General features: G+C 42.4%; 1 protein-coding gene across 3 annotated transcripts; it reads left to right on the top strand.

Annotated features, from left to right (window-relative positions):
- Nucleotides 1-4,113: 4,113 nt before the first annotated feature.
- On the top strand, nucleotides 4,114-15,374 carry LYSET (lysosomal enzyme trafficking factor). Of its 3 annotated transcripts, none has more exons than XM_058162612.1 (2): nucleotides 4,114-4,317; nucleotides 14,496-15,374. In XM_058162612.1, the coding sequence occupies exon 2, from the start codon at nucleotides 14,512-14,514 to the stop codon at nucleotides 14,905-14,907; it is 396 nt and encodes a 131-aa protein (XP_058018595.1). In that variant the 5' UTR covers nucleotides 4,114-4,317; nucleotides 14,496-14,511; the 3' UTR covers nucleotides 14,908-15,374. The 3 variants fall into 3 exon arrangements, with proteins under 3 accessions (XP_058018595.1, XP_058018593.1, XP_058018594.1); XM_058162610.1 differs by having other exon boundaries at nucleotides 4,294-4,422; XM_058162611.1 differs by lacking the exon at nucleotides 4,114-4,317 and adding an exon at nucleotides 4,676-5,185.
- Nucleotides 15,375-15,928: the final 554 nt, after the last annotated feature.

A 15,928-nucleotide genomic window follows, 5' to 3' on the forward strand; every position in this document is an offset into this window, starting at 1 on the left:
TGTAAGACTGAGCATTTGCTGGTTGAAATTTGGAGCTGCCAATTTTTAGACCAAGCGGTTAGATGATCAAGGTCGTTTTGAATGATAGAAGTATTGTCTGTGGTGTTAAATAGTTTGACATCGTCAGCAAACAGAACACAATTACTTGAGATATGGTCACAAAGATCATTAATGTATAGAATAAAGAGTGTTGGTCCAAGGACGCTGCCTTGAGGAACGCCACTTTTGACAGGAACAGGATTTGATAAAGCATTGCCAATTTTGACCACTTGTTGTCTGTTAGACAGAAAAGCAGATATCCATTTGTGAAGGGGTCCTGAGATGCCATAGGATATTAGTTTTAAACTAATAGGATATTAGTTTTAGGTTACTCTGTTAAGCCTAAAGAACAAGCTGTTTTTTTCTCAAATCTTCACAATCAAATTTATCAAACCTATTTTAGAATTACTATACCACTTTAGGATTTATTCATGAAGATTGGTTTTCTTTAAGTCAGATGTCTTCAAACTTGGCAGCTTTAAGACTCGTGGACTTCAACTCCCAGAATTTTCCAGGTAACATAGCATAGCTGGCTGGAGAAATCTGGGAGTTGAAGTCCACAAGTTTTAAAGCTGCCAAGTTTGAAGACCTCTGCTTTAAGCTATTGAGCTCCATCTAGTGGGCTTCAACAGAATTTTAAGCCCAGGAAAAATGGTAGCAGTTACTTCCAACCAGCCTGGGTTTCCCAAAAGAAGATTGTGTGTGTGAAAAGAACAATCCATCTCACTTATGTTACGGTATGTATGATTCCTTTAATGTGTATGGAGGAAGAAATCATCCTGGCAAGAGAAAACAATGCTGACATGGCCCGATACTAGGCAAATGTCATTTAGTTTTAATCCTACTTATTTTACATACTTTTTACATACGCTATATTTTATGACCTATTTTATAACTATTTTATTTGGTCAATATTGAATGTTATATGGTTGTAATGTGAAGGTGCTTCTGACACGAATAAAGAATCTGGTTTGATTCACCCGACATAATATGCCATGGTTTGTTTACTCTCCACTTATTAATTCAACCACAAGGCTGAATTTTCATAACATGTTAAGCACAATCAAACGATATTGTAATGATGTCCTGTATGAATAAAACCAATGACTTTTATATAAATACCCCATAATTTAACCAGAATGTGTCAAAATAAACATTATGCTGGGTTCGTAAATTGTTCAATGGAGTCTCCGAAACCAGCATATTAGAAACAATTGAGAACATTCATTCCTTCATTCATTCCTTCATTCATTCCATTTAGAAATTGCCCATCTCCTTCAAAGGGTCTTTGGGCAGTCTACAAATAAAAGTTTAAAACCATAAAAAACTATGTATAAAAAATTTAAAATCAAGGCAAGGATGATTAAAACTTGATATTAAATATTAAATATAAGGTGAGGGAGGGGCTTCAGAGTGCACCACTCTGAGCCCAAAGAGATATGGCAGAACGAAGTCTTTAGACATTTTTGGAAGGCCAGGAGAGTGGGGGCCAGCCTCACCTGAGGGACTGTTCTAAAGGGCGGAGGCAACCACAGAGAAGGCTCTTCCTGACCCCTTCCAGATAGAATTCTTTAACTAACACTATCCACAACATAACTTTCCTGCCTGATTGGGTGGGATGGGCTGATGCAATGGGATGATGCTAGTTCTATAGGTAACCTGGCTTTAAAGATCATAATCAACACCTTAATCGGACCCAGAAGCAAACTGGCATTCAGTGCAAGTCGGTCAGCATAAGTGCCATTATATGCACCATTCTTTGGTGCCCAACATTGAAACCTTTTGTATCAGCTGAAGCATCTCCAGATACTTTCCAAGGATAGCCCCACGTAGAATGCATTGCAATAGTCCAAATGGGAGATGACCAGCTTGTGAGTGACTGAGAGCCTCCCCATCCAGGAAAATGTGTAACTGGTGCACAACAAAGTCGAGTAAAGGACCTTCTCCATATTAAGAATAACCTTTAAATTACACTTTTATTAACTTCTCAAAAGCCCCAGCTGTGAAATTATTCCAAGAGGTCTTTGACTGCAACAATCCTAGCAGAAATGATTTATCCATAGGCACGGAGCAATGACCCACGGGTATTTTTTTATAAGGATTCAGTATAGTTAATTTCCTTTTATTGGGTACATTATATATTCTGCCATTTTCATAGAATTCTACTTGTTTTAAGGAAAATATTTGTAACATGGTTTCTTCATATATTCTAGCGCTATGTGATCTGATTGGCTGGCTTTGGAAAACGGATGATTCAAGCTGTTTCTCAAAATACTTCTTGCCTGAAATAGATGACAAGAATGCAGTTCCCAAAGCAGTTCCTCTCAAGACACCCACCCTCCCAGATTTACTTATGTCTGTTTGATTTGACTGGCTGCAAAGTTGGCAATCCTGACTACTTTTTAAGTATGGATATTTTTTATCTGAAGCGGTAGACTGTAGCTCCTGTGAAAGCTTTTGGACTTACTTTATCAAATTCCCTTCATGAATTTAGTTGAGTTGTCTGCCTGCAACGTGGGTGTTCTAGGCTAATTTTTTAAATCATATTATTTATTTTTATTCTGCAATTGTTGGTACAAATAATCCAAGGCAGTTTACATATCCAAGGCAAGGTCTCCTATTCCTATTGTGATTTTAATTGGCTGGACATGAGACTTCAAGGTAGTTTTGTCTTGGCTCCAAATGTTTCTTGGGTCTTAATTAATTTATAAACTTACAATAGCTAAAGATTTGACATTCTTGTTGCTCTTACTGATCTTGAATACACCCAATCACTTCTGGTATTAATATTATTTCAAAAGTGCCACTTCTATTGTCATTTTCACATCATTTCCACAGATGACTGGGCTAACACTGTTGCCATCTGGCTTTTCAGTATTCTCAAGCCTGACATGTTTGTTTACTCTTCACTGTATTTATATATCTATATATCTAATACATATGGTATATCATTTGATTGTGGTATATCTTTGTCTAAATGTTAATGAAGCTGCTGCTGCTTCGGTTCTTTGCAAAAGCCCAGCCTTGCATTTGCTGTTCAAGTGTCCCACTGTTGTAGTATCATGTCGACTATGTTCATAATTGCCAACAGCAGACATTACAGAACTTCCTGGTGTGCTTGCATCAGCATGCTGATTCTCAGTGTGACAAGTTTCTCTGAGTATCACAGGATTAACTCAGTGTAACAAGATTAACCAGGTTCAGCAGCGCTTGGGGGACCAACCTAAGAGGCAGGCAGACCCTATCTAGCGAACGGGAGTTGTTAAGTGGCATAAGAGGAAGTAGTCCAGAAACCCCAGAATGCTTCCTCAAACTGCAGTGTGATTCAACTGACATAGTCACAGTCACGTGATTCACATTTAGACGCTTGACAACTCAGTCAGTCTCCCAGGGTCATGTGATCATCTTTTGCAACCTCATCACAAGCAAAGTAAATGGGGAAACCAGATTCATTGAACAACCGGGTTACTTACTAATTTAACAACTGCAGTGATTCACTTAACAAAAGTGCCAAGAAATCATAAAATGGGGCAAAAAAACCCCTCTCTTAACCAATTTCTCACTTAGCAACATCAATTTTGGGGTGGGGGGAAATCAACTGTGCTCCTAAGCAAAGAATTGCCTGCACTACATGGCAAGGCTGTACCACTTGGTGCAAAACTATCTCCAGAGAAGAAAGTCTCCCTTTTTAACCCCTAATCCTTGGGGGAAATGCCCCAAAATTTATTTTATTTATAAAACGCAACAGTAGCACAGAAATCACCTTTTTGTTACAAAATCAGATTTTCTTGGTCTAAGGAGGGAAGTGTTTGTGTGTGTAGGGCGGGGGAGGGGGGTGTAGGAAAACCCTGCGCTTCCCTGCTGATCCTCAGGAATCCCCTCGCCCCCCTCCCCGCACAAAGAGGTGGGGGAGACACCAACCATCCCTTCTGGCCCTCCACCTCCCACGTTAAGAAGGAAGCCTGGCCCGCTCTCTCAGAAACAGCCCGAGGGCTAAGTCCACCGCCTGGCTCCGGGAGCCGCGGCAGCAATCGCCCCTCGTGCACTACCCGGAAGCAGAGGGAGGCGAGGGCGGTTCTTCGGCCGGAGACAAAACGGATGGTGGCGGGGCCCGGCGCCGGAGGGATCCGGAGCTTGGTTCGGTTGGGTTGGCGGAGCGCCGCCCTCCCTCCGCTGGAACGATGTGATTGGGCGGCCGGCCTTTCCTCGGATTCCCCTCGCCTGCCCTCCTCCTCCTCCTCCGGCTTGTTTTGCTCCCGGGTTCCCTGGCGGAGGAAGGTAGGCGGTGGGCGGCAGGGAGCGAGGGAGTGGGCTGGGAATGCGGCAGCCTCGCCGCCCGGCGGGGTCGGAAAGCAAAGGCCAATGGTGGAGCCTCTCCCCCGAGTAGGGGCTGCTGGGGCTTAATTGCTCGGGTTGGAGCTCCCGCATTGCTTAGGAGCCCCTCCCCTCCCTCTTGGCATCTGGCAACTTTTAGTTCCCCTTGAAACCCCAGGGGGGGGGAGGGGAAGCTGGAGGCGGCGAGGAGAAGGCATAGATTTCCCCCGTGGCGAGGAAATGGACCAACAGGGACCAACACAGCCCCTTAGCCTGATTGAATTTGGGTGGGTGGGTGGGAGAGAGACTGCGAGGGAAGGGACCAAGGCGCTGGAAATCCTTCTTGAGTCCTGGGCTTCTGCTTTAAAAGTTCAACCCCTGGAACGTGGGAATCTCTCCCATTTTTCTTCTTACATGGGGAAATCTCTGCCCAGCCTTTGGATGGAGTTTTATTGTTCCATCTGTTTTTGGGGAGGTAGTTAAACATAGCAGATAGGGAAGATATATATATACATGGACCTGAACTTGGCTGATCTTTAAAAAATTAATAATATATTAAAATAATAATAATTAAGCAGGATCAGTTACTATTTGGATTGGAGGCCGCCAAGAAGTCTTCCGATTAAAAACCTGACTGGGAAATTTTAAAAAAAAATCCCAAAAGAAGGCATGACCAATTATTTCTGTACTGCTGCCAAGAAAACGTGTAAGACATATATCCATAAAATCACCAGAGGGAAGGGAGTTTAATTTCAAGGAGACTTGAGAATCCACTTGCTTTCAAGAGGTGTGCTTTAAAAGAGAGAGAATTCTCTTGACAGTTGATGGAAGGGTGAGAAAAAAGTCCTTCAGACTGAATTTTGTTTGCAGTTGCCTGGTATTAATGATTTTAATAACTGACTTCTTTGCCATCATATGGCTAGCAGTGAAAATGTGTCCTTTTGTATTGAATGACTATATCTCTCACAAGCTGTACATTTAAAATAGGTTTTGTTTTTGAATAGTTCTGTGGAAATGTGCTATATTTAGAGGATAGCATAGCAGCGAAGCAGTGTAGATAAAGATCAATATGCAAGAGAAAGATCCATTAATGTGGTTTAACAGAATAACCATATGGCAGATGATAGCAATGAAAAACCATTTGTTACAAAAGATGCAAACGATAAACAGTGGCAGTATAACTCTTAAGTTTTCTTCATAAGTTTTCCAATATTATCTACATTATTAACTTTGGAAATAATATAGATAGTTTTAAAATCTTATGGAAAATTATAGCTAGTGTGTCACTTTTTTGTGTGTGTGGATGTGTATGCCTTTGAGTCCACATTGACTCCTGGTGACTGCCTGAACAAGTTCCTGAGTTTTCTTAACAAGATGTTAAAAGTGGTTCGCCGTTGCCTCCTTCCTAGTTCTGAAAAGACTGACCTAAGGTCGCCCAGTTGGTTTTGTGCCTAAAGCAAAGTTAGAACTCACTCTCTCAATTTCTAGCACAAATGTGTCCAACCCCGATGGACACTGGGTTGCAATGCTGCCCATTCACAAGTTCATAAACTTATGTTTTGTAAGCTGCCTAGAGTCACTGAAAGTGAGTGGGCGGCTATATAAATTCTCAGAATAAATAAATATATTTTATATAGGCCAAGACAATTCCTCTTCACTCGATGAGGCTCAGGCAAACCAAAAGGTTGGATATGGCTGCTCAATGATGCCTTGACTAGTACACCCAACTGGCTCTGTGTCACTCTTACAGAATATAAATATTGTCCATGGACTATAGATATTATATGGAAAGTGATACTTTTATGGTACCCATTTTCTATAGGTAAAATGAAAAACATGCAGTGAAGTTTTTACAATACTGACTGTTAGGTTAAAAGGTAAAGGTTCCCCTCGCACATATGTGCTAGTCGTTCCCGACTCTAGGGGGTGATGCTCATCTCTGTTTCAAAGCCGAAGAACCAGCACTGTCCAAAGACATCTCCGTGGTCATGTGGTCGGCATGACTAAATGGCAGAGGTGCACAGAACGGTATTACCTTCCCACCAAAGGTGGTCCTTATTTTTCTACCTGCATTTTTTACGTGCTTTCGAACTGCTAGGTTGGCAGAAGCTGGGACAAGTAATGGGAGCTTACCCCATTACGCGGCACTAGGGATTCGAACTGCTGAACTGCCGACCTTTTGATCAACAAGCTCAGCGTCTTAGCCACTGAGCCACTGCATCCCTGGAACTGTTTGGTTATTTTCATATTAATTAAGTCTCTAATTATTTGGAAGAAGAATGGGATTAATATATATGTAATAAGGAAACACCACAATTTCAAAGTATACATCTTCCCTCGTAGTGGGGATAGATTCAAGAAGATCAGTAGAGAAGTGAAGAAAATTAATCCAAATTTATTCAGAAAGAATAAATATTCTTTATTTTCTTTGTTTTCTGTAGCTAGAACCTTCTGATGAATCCTGGTATTTAGTACAACAGTGTTATACCTTTTTAAACAATATTGTCATTAGCATTGGCAGCAAAATAATCTGTAAATCAAGCTCTGGAACAGATTGTTCTAATTGTTACATGCTTCAAGTAAAAGTATGCTGTAGAACTGGAATAAAGTTCCTGTAACATTGCCTTGAGATGATTGTTTAGAGTTTGTGCTGATGAAATAGTTCAACATTTAGGGTGATTTTAATGATTGTTCAGATTGCCCCTCAGTCTCAATTATAACAGCAAACAAACTACAGTGCCATGTACAAGATTAAAGACTATAGGACTTATGACTGCAGTAAATATTGAAGTAGAGATTTTCTGAGTTAATTATGGTGGTATTACAACTCAGTTCTATGACCCTAAAATGTATCCACAGTTTATATTACGTTCTTCATAAGTACATAAACTTTATCATGGAATGATTGCCTAGAACTGCAGTGCAGATAAGTTGCAATACAGATCAGTTGATCTGAAGGTACTGCTTGGACTTTCATTACTGTGCTTCAGAATTGTCCTTGAAGCCTTTTAAAATTGTTTTAAAATGTAAGTGTAATGTATCTTTAAAAGTTTTGGCGGGAATTAGCACGTTGCTGATTGGTTGAGGCCACCGGCCAAACTGTATATAAAGAGAGGTTTGCCCCAGCACTGGCTGCTGGGTTCACTGTATATTAAAGAGCTGTTGTCACTACCCTGGTCTCCTGCCTCGTTACTGCCCAAACTTAACACTGGCGACGAAGGTGGGATTCCGAGGCTAAAAGCACCAGGAAAGAGCTGAACGCACGACAAGGACCGAACCCAGCAAATTCAGGGCGGAAACGCAGCGATGGCCGGCTACACACCGCCCGCGCCGTTTGACCCATCCAAGGAGAAATGGGGGACATACATGACCCGTTTCGAGAGTTTCCTCGAGGTGAACGAACTGCAAGGAGTTCCAGACAACAGAAAAAGGGCATATTTCCTGAGCCACTGCGGTCCCGAGGTCATCGACATCGCAGAAGCCCTGGCAGAGCCAACGCCGGTACAATCGGTATCGTGGCAAACTCTGCAGAACCTATTGAAGAACCATTTCGCGCCAACACCGTCCAAATACGTGCAACATTTTGAATTTGGAGAGCGCAGACAGCAAGAGGGCGAGTCCATCAGTGAATACATGGCCGCCCTGAGGAAAGCCTCCAAATATTGTGGGTACCGAGATTTGGATGAGGAACTGTTGGAGCAACTCATCCGTGGGGTCAGGGACATTCGTTTGCGGAGGCGGCTGCTATCCAAGAGCAACCTAACGCTGGCAAACGCTCTGGACGAAGCCAGAGCTCATGAGATGTCCACCCTAGCAGCGGAAACCCTACAAAAGCCGCTCACACCAATGGCGAGCGCAAAATCAACTCCGGTCCACAACGAAGAAATCCAGACCGAATCAGACGGCGAGGATGAGGAAGGAGTTTTCCACACCGGGAGACCGAGAAAAGAAGACCGAGATGACTGCGGAAGTTGCGGAGGGCAACACCAGCGTCAACAATGCAAGTTCAAGGACGCTACATGTCGGCGGTGCGAGAAGAAGGGGCACCTGGCTCAAGTCTGTCGAGCACCCCAACCTTCCCGCCGAAAATTCAAACCAACCAATCAGAGCGCGGGATCGGAAAGGCGACCCGTGATTGGTCAATACAAAAAGGGCGCGAAGTCAAATCGAACGACCGTGATAGTGGGTCGTGCAGCAACCCGGGTTGAGAAGAAAATCTTCACAAAACCGAAAATCGAAGGAGTGCCGTGCCGACTGGAGGTGGACACAGGGTCAGCGATCACAATCATGTCCTGGGACACTTTTGCGAAAGCCTTGCCGAACATCGCCAAGCGCAAACTGCGAACACAGCGGCTTAAAGTTCAAGACTACCAAGGGAATCGCATCCCTGTTCGAGGGACAACATCCGTCCACGTCGAGTACGGACCACACAAGAAGAACCTGCCCATCACAATAGTCGAGGGGACCCTGCCAAGCTTGTTGGGACTAGACTGGTTTCGAGCATTGGGCATGGGAGTGACTGGCATCCACAGAAACGACTTTAACCTAAAGGACGCCCTCATGGAAGAATTTGAAGATGTTTTCAAAGACTGCCTGGGCAAGTACAAGGGGACCCCTATTTCTTTCAACTTAGATCCTCAGGTAGCCCCCATACGGTTAAAAGCGAGGAGGGTCCCTTTTGCCCTTAAACCCAAGATCGACAGGGAGATAGACAAACTAGTCAGTCAGGGGATACTAGTGCCAGTCGATCATGCAAAGTGGGAGACGCCAATCGTCACCCCAGTGAAACCAGATGGGTCAGTTAGAATCTGCGCTGACTACAAGGCAACTTTAAACAAAGCCTTGCAAAAAAGCGCTTACCCGGTCCCAGTGGTGCAACACTTGCTGCACTCGCTGGGGCAAGGGCATGTTTTTGCCAAATTAGATTTGGCCCAAGCCTATCAACAACTGCCCGTAGACGCCAACACAGCCGAAGCCCAGACAATTGTGACTCACAGAGGTGCTTTCAAGTGTACCCGGTTACAGTTTGGGGTGAGTGTGGCACCTGGTCTATTTCAAAATTTAATGGAGCGACTTCTGCAAGGGCTCCCGGGGGTGGTCCCCTATTTTGATGATGTATTGGTATCAGCCGAAAATTTAGACGAATTGGGGGAGCGTTTGAGAAAAGTTTTGGGCATTTTCCGGTCAGCCGGTCTAAAAGTTAAAGTGAACAAATGCCAAATAGGGGTAGAATCCGTAGAATTCTTGGGCTACAGAATAGACAAGGAAGGAATTCACCCCACTGAGAGCAAGGTCAAGGCAATAAGAAAGGCTCCAGCGCCTAAAAACAAAACAGAGCTACAGGCATTCCTGGGTCTAGTGAACTTTTACGCGGTCTTTTTGAAAAATAAGGCAACCGTTGCCGAGCCGCTACATAAGTTACTGGGAAAGAATACTGTTTGGTCTTGGGGAAAGACGGAAGCCAGGGCTTTCGAGGCAGTAAAAAACCTACTCTCGAGCGATAGTTTACTGATCCAGTATCATAGCACAATGCCATTGGTATTAGTTTGCGATGCTTCCCCCTACGGGGTGGGTGCTGTGCTCAGCCACAGGCTTCCAAATGGCACAGAAGCCCCAATAGCCTTCTACTCCAGAACAATGTCCTCGGCAGAGAGGAACTATAGTCAGTTGGATAGGGAAGCCCTAGCTATAGTTTCAGGAGTAAAAAAGTTTCACGAATACGTCTTTGGTAGAGACTTTGAAATTGTTACAGACCACAGACCACTGTTAGGGTTACTGGCTGGCGACCGCCCAACGCCTGTGGCACTCTCGCCCCGATTGACCCGATGGACTATCTTTTTAGCCGCCTACTCCTATAAACTGCAGCATCGGCCAGGAAAGGAGTTGGGGCATGCGGACGCGTTAAGCAGATGCCCACTGCCAGGGGCGATCGAGGACCCCACTCCGGGGACACCCATACTGTTAATTGACTCTCTGGACTCTAGCCCAGTCACGTCTAAGGAGGTGGCTCGGGCGTCATACCGGGACATTACTTTGAGAACTGTAATTGGTTGGGTTCAAGAGGGTGGCCCGCTGCACCGGGCGGCGTTTCAAAGAATTTGTTAAGAAAAGCGGGAATTATCAGTGCAAGGGGTGCCTGCTCTGGGGGATAGGGTGGTTGTTCCAGAGAAATTGAGGAAAAGTTCTGGAACTTCTGCACGAAGGTCACCCTGGGATCGTGAGAATGAAGGGGTTAGCTAGGAGCTATGTGTGGTGGCCCCTAATGGACAAAGAGATTAGCGACAAGGTTGGCAGATGCCAAGTGTGTCAGGAGTCCAGACCACTACCACCTACGGCCCCAATCCGGGAGTGGGAGAAACCCCAAGGCCCATGGTCCCGTATACATATAGACTTCGCCGGCCCCTTCCACGGCCAAACATTTCTAATAGTGGTGGATGCATTCTCCAAATGGTTGGAGATCATCCTGATGAAATCCACAACCGCTGAAGCTGTCATTTCAGCACTAAGGCACCTTTTCGCAACGCACGGGTTACCGGACACTCTAGTGTCAGACAATGGGCCACAGTTCACTGCGACACGTTTTGAGGGGTACTTGGCCGAAGAGGGCATCCGACATGCCCTCTCGGCGCCTTTCCACCCTGCGACGAACGGCCTTGCTGAACGTTTCGTCCGGAGCGCGAAAGAGGCATTGTCCAGAAGTGGCCCAGGCGAGTGGCAATCACAAATTGATGCATTCCTAACGGTACAACACAGAACCCCTTGTGTGGCCACTGGCCGCAGCCCAGCAGAACTACTGATGGGACGAAAACTAAGATGCCCCTTAGACCGTTTAAACCCGAGTTACACACCAGACGGGTACAAAACAACAACAGGCAAAACAAGAGAACTGGCCATAGGAAGCTATGTATGGGCACACAATTACGGTGATGGCCCAAGCTGGCTAAAGGGAACAATCATAGACACCACGGGCCCCAAGTCGTACTGTGGAAATAGAGGACGGCCGGGTGTGGAGACGCCACATAGATCAGCTAAGAAATAGAATTAACACCCGACCAGAGATAGATGGGACGGGCCCTGACTACTCATTGATTGAACCCACAGCTGACTCAAGCCGAGAAAAAACGGGGGACTTATCTGGTTCAGACGAGGTCCAGCGACACCAACCGGTCCTTCCTGAGGCCAGCAGGCACGACTCGGCAAGTAATCCAAGGCCGGATGGCCTGGAGGAGGAGCTGAGAGGAACGAGCAGTCCCTCCCGTCAGCTCGACTCACTCCCAGAGAATGAACTGCGCAGGTCCGGGAGAGTTAGGAAACGCCCAGCGTACCTGCGTGACTACGTAGAGAAATAATATGCTAAATGTATGCAAATATGAGTAAAGTGTTTTCTGGGAGGGAAGGAGTGTAATGTATCTTTAAAAGTTTTGGCGGGAATTAGCACGTTGCTGATTGGTTGAGGCCACCGACCAAACTGTATATAAAGAGAGGTTTGCCCCAGCACTGGCTGCTGGGTTCACTGTATATTAAAGAGCTGTTGTCACTACCCTGGTCTCCTGCCTCGTTACTGCCCAAACTTAACAGTAAGTAACTCTTTTTTCTATGTAAGCAAAATCAGGTAAATCTCATGGATTGGTTTCTTGGATACTTAGTATCCTGAGATAATGACTGCAAAGACTGTTAACCTGAAATCTCATGTAGCCATTTTGAAAAACAATGACCAAGTTTGATAATGGTGAACTATATGCAGCAGTTTATTATAAACCTATTATAAATAATGTTTATTGCAAATGTGAAAATGTCAGAACTGTATTTTGAATCAGGCCAATGACTATTTAGATAAAGTTATTTCAAGTAGCTAATAAAATATTTCAGGAAACTTAGAAGTGAAGCATGGCATTTTCCATGTTATTTTTCATAGATACTATTGCTAATAAACATTGATCTATTTTCCTGGAAATTCAGAATTAAAATCATTAAAGTATGATCACAACAACGATACTAAATTAAAGGTAGGAGTCTATGCAGCATTAATGCTATATCTATGTCTTTCTTTAAATAGTGCGAATTTTAACACAGGATTGCTTTAAATTATTGGTATTTCCTTTAATATATATTGCGTAATTGTGGCTTTTTTCTGAAAGATGAAAGCAGGTATGCGGGTGTATTTCATTAATTCATTTTCACCATTCTAAATTCAGTATGTTCCTTGTTTGAAGAAAAGTTCAAACTTTTTTTGATCATTAACTAAGGCCACTATACCTCTATATATTGAAACCAAAAGAAATGGTCTTTTTTTAACAGCTGCAAAACAATGTACTGCAATTAAGACAGAGTTCTGCAATTAGTTTAGGATGTTGGGATGATTCATGGCAGGAATAAAAGCTGGTTCGACATCTTACCTTCTGAGCAATATGTGCCCATAGCTCTCATAATCATACTGGGATGAGTGATAATGACAGTTACACATTCCTAATTCAGAATAATATGCTTCTTTGTATGTTGAAAGTAGAGGTTATAATTTTAAACAAATTTCACTGCTTATAGAACTTAAGTGTGCTTCAGTATCATTATGTGTTTAGTAAATGATCAGAATTAAAGAACGTTGAATCAAAATTTTGATGTCCCTATTTGTTTTTGTTAGTTTTACTTTAATCATTGCATCCTAGTTCTTCAGTTTTTGCTAACTTCAGAAAAAGCAGCCAATTCTGTGGAAAATCTTTCTACACAATTCCTTGCTTTTCATACTAGATGAAAGGTGTCTTATATCCCACCTTCCATGAAAAACAAATGAGACTTTAATAATCAAGTAACAAATGCCATAAACTACCCATTAATTGTTTGGGAACTCTTTTAAATGCTTATAATAATATATTGCTATCTACCTACTTATATAAAAATTTCACCATTACGTGTGAGATATGTTGGGCTGAGAGTGAAGGACAAGTCCAAAATCACCCAGTCAGCTCCATAGTTGAGTGGAGCTGAGCTTGAGTTTGCCAGACCAGGCCTACTTATCTTAAAACCACTACATTATATTCTTGCATAAGAACCACATATACATATAGAAAGAGGGCAAAATGTCTCAGCAGTTAAAGATGCAGGGCTTGTGAGCTGGAAAACTGAAAGCTGGTTTTGAGATCCAAACACCATGCAACGGAGTGAGCTCCACTTATTTGCTTAGCTTCTGCCAATCTAGCATTTCAAAAGCTTGCAAAGGCAAGCAGATATTAGGTACCATTTCAGTGGGAAGGTAACGGCGTTCCATGTGACTCGGCATAGAGTCATGCTGGGCACATGGATAACACTGGTTCCCTCCACTAGAAAAACAGAGATCAGCACCGCCCTGTATAGTCGGATGCAACTGGACAAGGGGAAACCTTTACTTTTATGCAATACAGAATAAAAATACTCTATAGCCAAAATTACTGGAAAATAGTAAGGGCAAGTAGGAAAAACTGAACAAATTTTAGACAAAAGAAAAAGAAAAAAACTCTCACCAATCTGCTCCATTGAGAAATCAGCTCAGCTAAAGAGCAATTAGAAGTTAGGGCACCTGGCTATAAAGACAGGAGGTCGGCTAGACCCTACTCAGTTATCGGTGGTCTGATAACTGACCACGTTACCTCTGAAGATGCTAGCTACAGTTGCTTGCAAAATGTTAGGAAATTAAGTCTCTAGTCCCAGGGAGTCCCAAACTTGGCAACATTGAGATGTGTGGACAATTCTCAGCTGGGAAATTCTGGGAGTTGGAAGTTATGCATTTTAAAGTTGCCAAGAGTGGGAACCCCTTCTATAGTCCAGTCACTAAACCCTGAAGCCTAGCATTGCCCTCTGGTGCTTATTAAAACATTTTATAGCTAGCGCATTGCAGGCAATGCTAATATCAGATATTTCACTACTGTCAATGTGTTAAAATAAAAAAGCCAAAAATTGCTTATTATGCATATACCAGTATTTTTTAAATTTAATATTATGGATTTTTAATTCCCAAAATTTCCTGGCTGGGGAATTTGGGGAATTTGTCCACGGGTCTTAAAATTGCTGAAGTTGAAAAACACTGACTTATACTAAGCAACTCTTTATTATTGTGTACTATTATATGTTGCTTTTCCTCACAATAACTAATTATTATTTTTGTTTTTAAGGCGCAGAGCATGGAGAATGATGAATTTCCGTCAGAGGATGGGATGGATTGGTGTGGGACTGTATCTAATAGCAAGTGCTGCAGCGTTTTACTATGTCTTTGAAATCAATGAGACTTACAATCGACTAGCACTGGAACACATTCAGCAACCACCAGAGAAATTTAAACAAGAAATCAGTTGGATGCATTCCTTAAAAACACGTCTTCTGTCTGTACCCTTTTGGCTATGGACCATTATCTTTTTAATACCTTATTTGCAAATGTTCTTATTTCTTTACTCATGTACGAGGGCTGATCCTAAAACAGTGGGCTACTGCATAATTCCTATCTGCTTGGCTGTGGTTTGCAATCGTCATCAAACATTTGCAAAGGCCTCCAATCAAATCAGCAGACTGCAGCTTATTGACACGTAAGGAAATCAATGTGGCTTGCCCTTTCCCCTTCCTCCATGGCTGGTTTTTGATAAGTTGAAGATCAGTTGAATATCTGAAACGAACTTGAAATTCTTTTTCTCAACATTAACCTCTGGACAGAGCACCCACCAACCTTCTATTTTTTTTAACAAGATGCTTTTTAACTATGGGGGTATTCTATTTGGTGAAAAGTTCTTTGAGAACAGGGGGTAACATTCTTCATATTTGCCTTACAAAGCAGAATTTCTACACTCCATCTGAAGATTTTAGAGTAAATATATATTTGAAACCCTAATTCACTGTGCATCATTCAAAACTTCAAGTTTCCTATAAGTGAATTGCTGAAAATTGAATTTGCCTATGTTTATGTGTAAATTTTGGAATTATTATAAAAGTGGCATTTGAGACATTGTCCTTTCTCCTTTGATGATGTTGCACTAAATAAAACAGGATTCCTTTTGCACATGTTTAAGAGAAAATCATCTTTTTATTTGTTCATATATTTTATTTCTGTATTATTTCTTTAAAATATAATAACTGCTATTCATATTTCAAAAACAAGCTGATGTTTAATATTCCATTCTCTAAGTACCTGAATCATTGCAAAGACAGTAAAATGCATTTTATACAAAATAACTAGAACCAAATTAAAATTCAGTCTACAGGTATCGGCAGCAATATTCTGAATATTGACTACTTCTGAGAACAGTATTCTCATAGAGATACTGTTGGGAAGGCTAATTGAATGCAGAAATGGGGAAACAATGGCTCTTCAGATAATATCTAACTACAAATTCCATTTCTGATCACTTAGATAAATAGAAATTTGAGTGCAACAATGGAAAGTTCCCCATTCCCAGTTTTTAATCCTTGCAAATAACATACATTTATACTACTCAAAACTACTAAAATATGTGTGCTACCCGACTCCCAATTTTGAGAGGTTACAAATAAAATATTAAAAACAAGAAAAATAAACAGTAGACAAACGGAAAACATCTCCAGCTATGAACAAAAAAGT

Source organism: Ahaetulla prasina, chromosome 1 (genome assembly GCF_028640845.1).
Source record: "Ahaetulla prasina isolate Xishuangbanna chromosome 1, ASM2864084v1, whole genome shotgun sequence".
Lineage (NCBI taxonomy): Eukaryota > Metazoa > Chordata > Lepidosauria > Squamata > Colubridae > Ahaetulla > Ahaetulla prasina.

Bases quoted from the DNA above. Each gene is read 5' to 3' on its own strand.
- LYSET (XM_058162610.1), top strand. From the start codon at position 4,358: ATGCGGCAGCCTCGCCGCCCGGCGGGGTCGGAAAGCAAAGGCCAATGG. The intron at 4,423-14,495 runs GTAGGGGCTGCT...TTTGTTTTTAAG, and splicing joins TGGTGGAGCCTCTCCCCCGA to GCGCAGAGCATGGAGAATGA.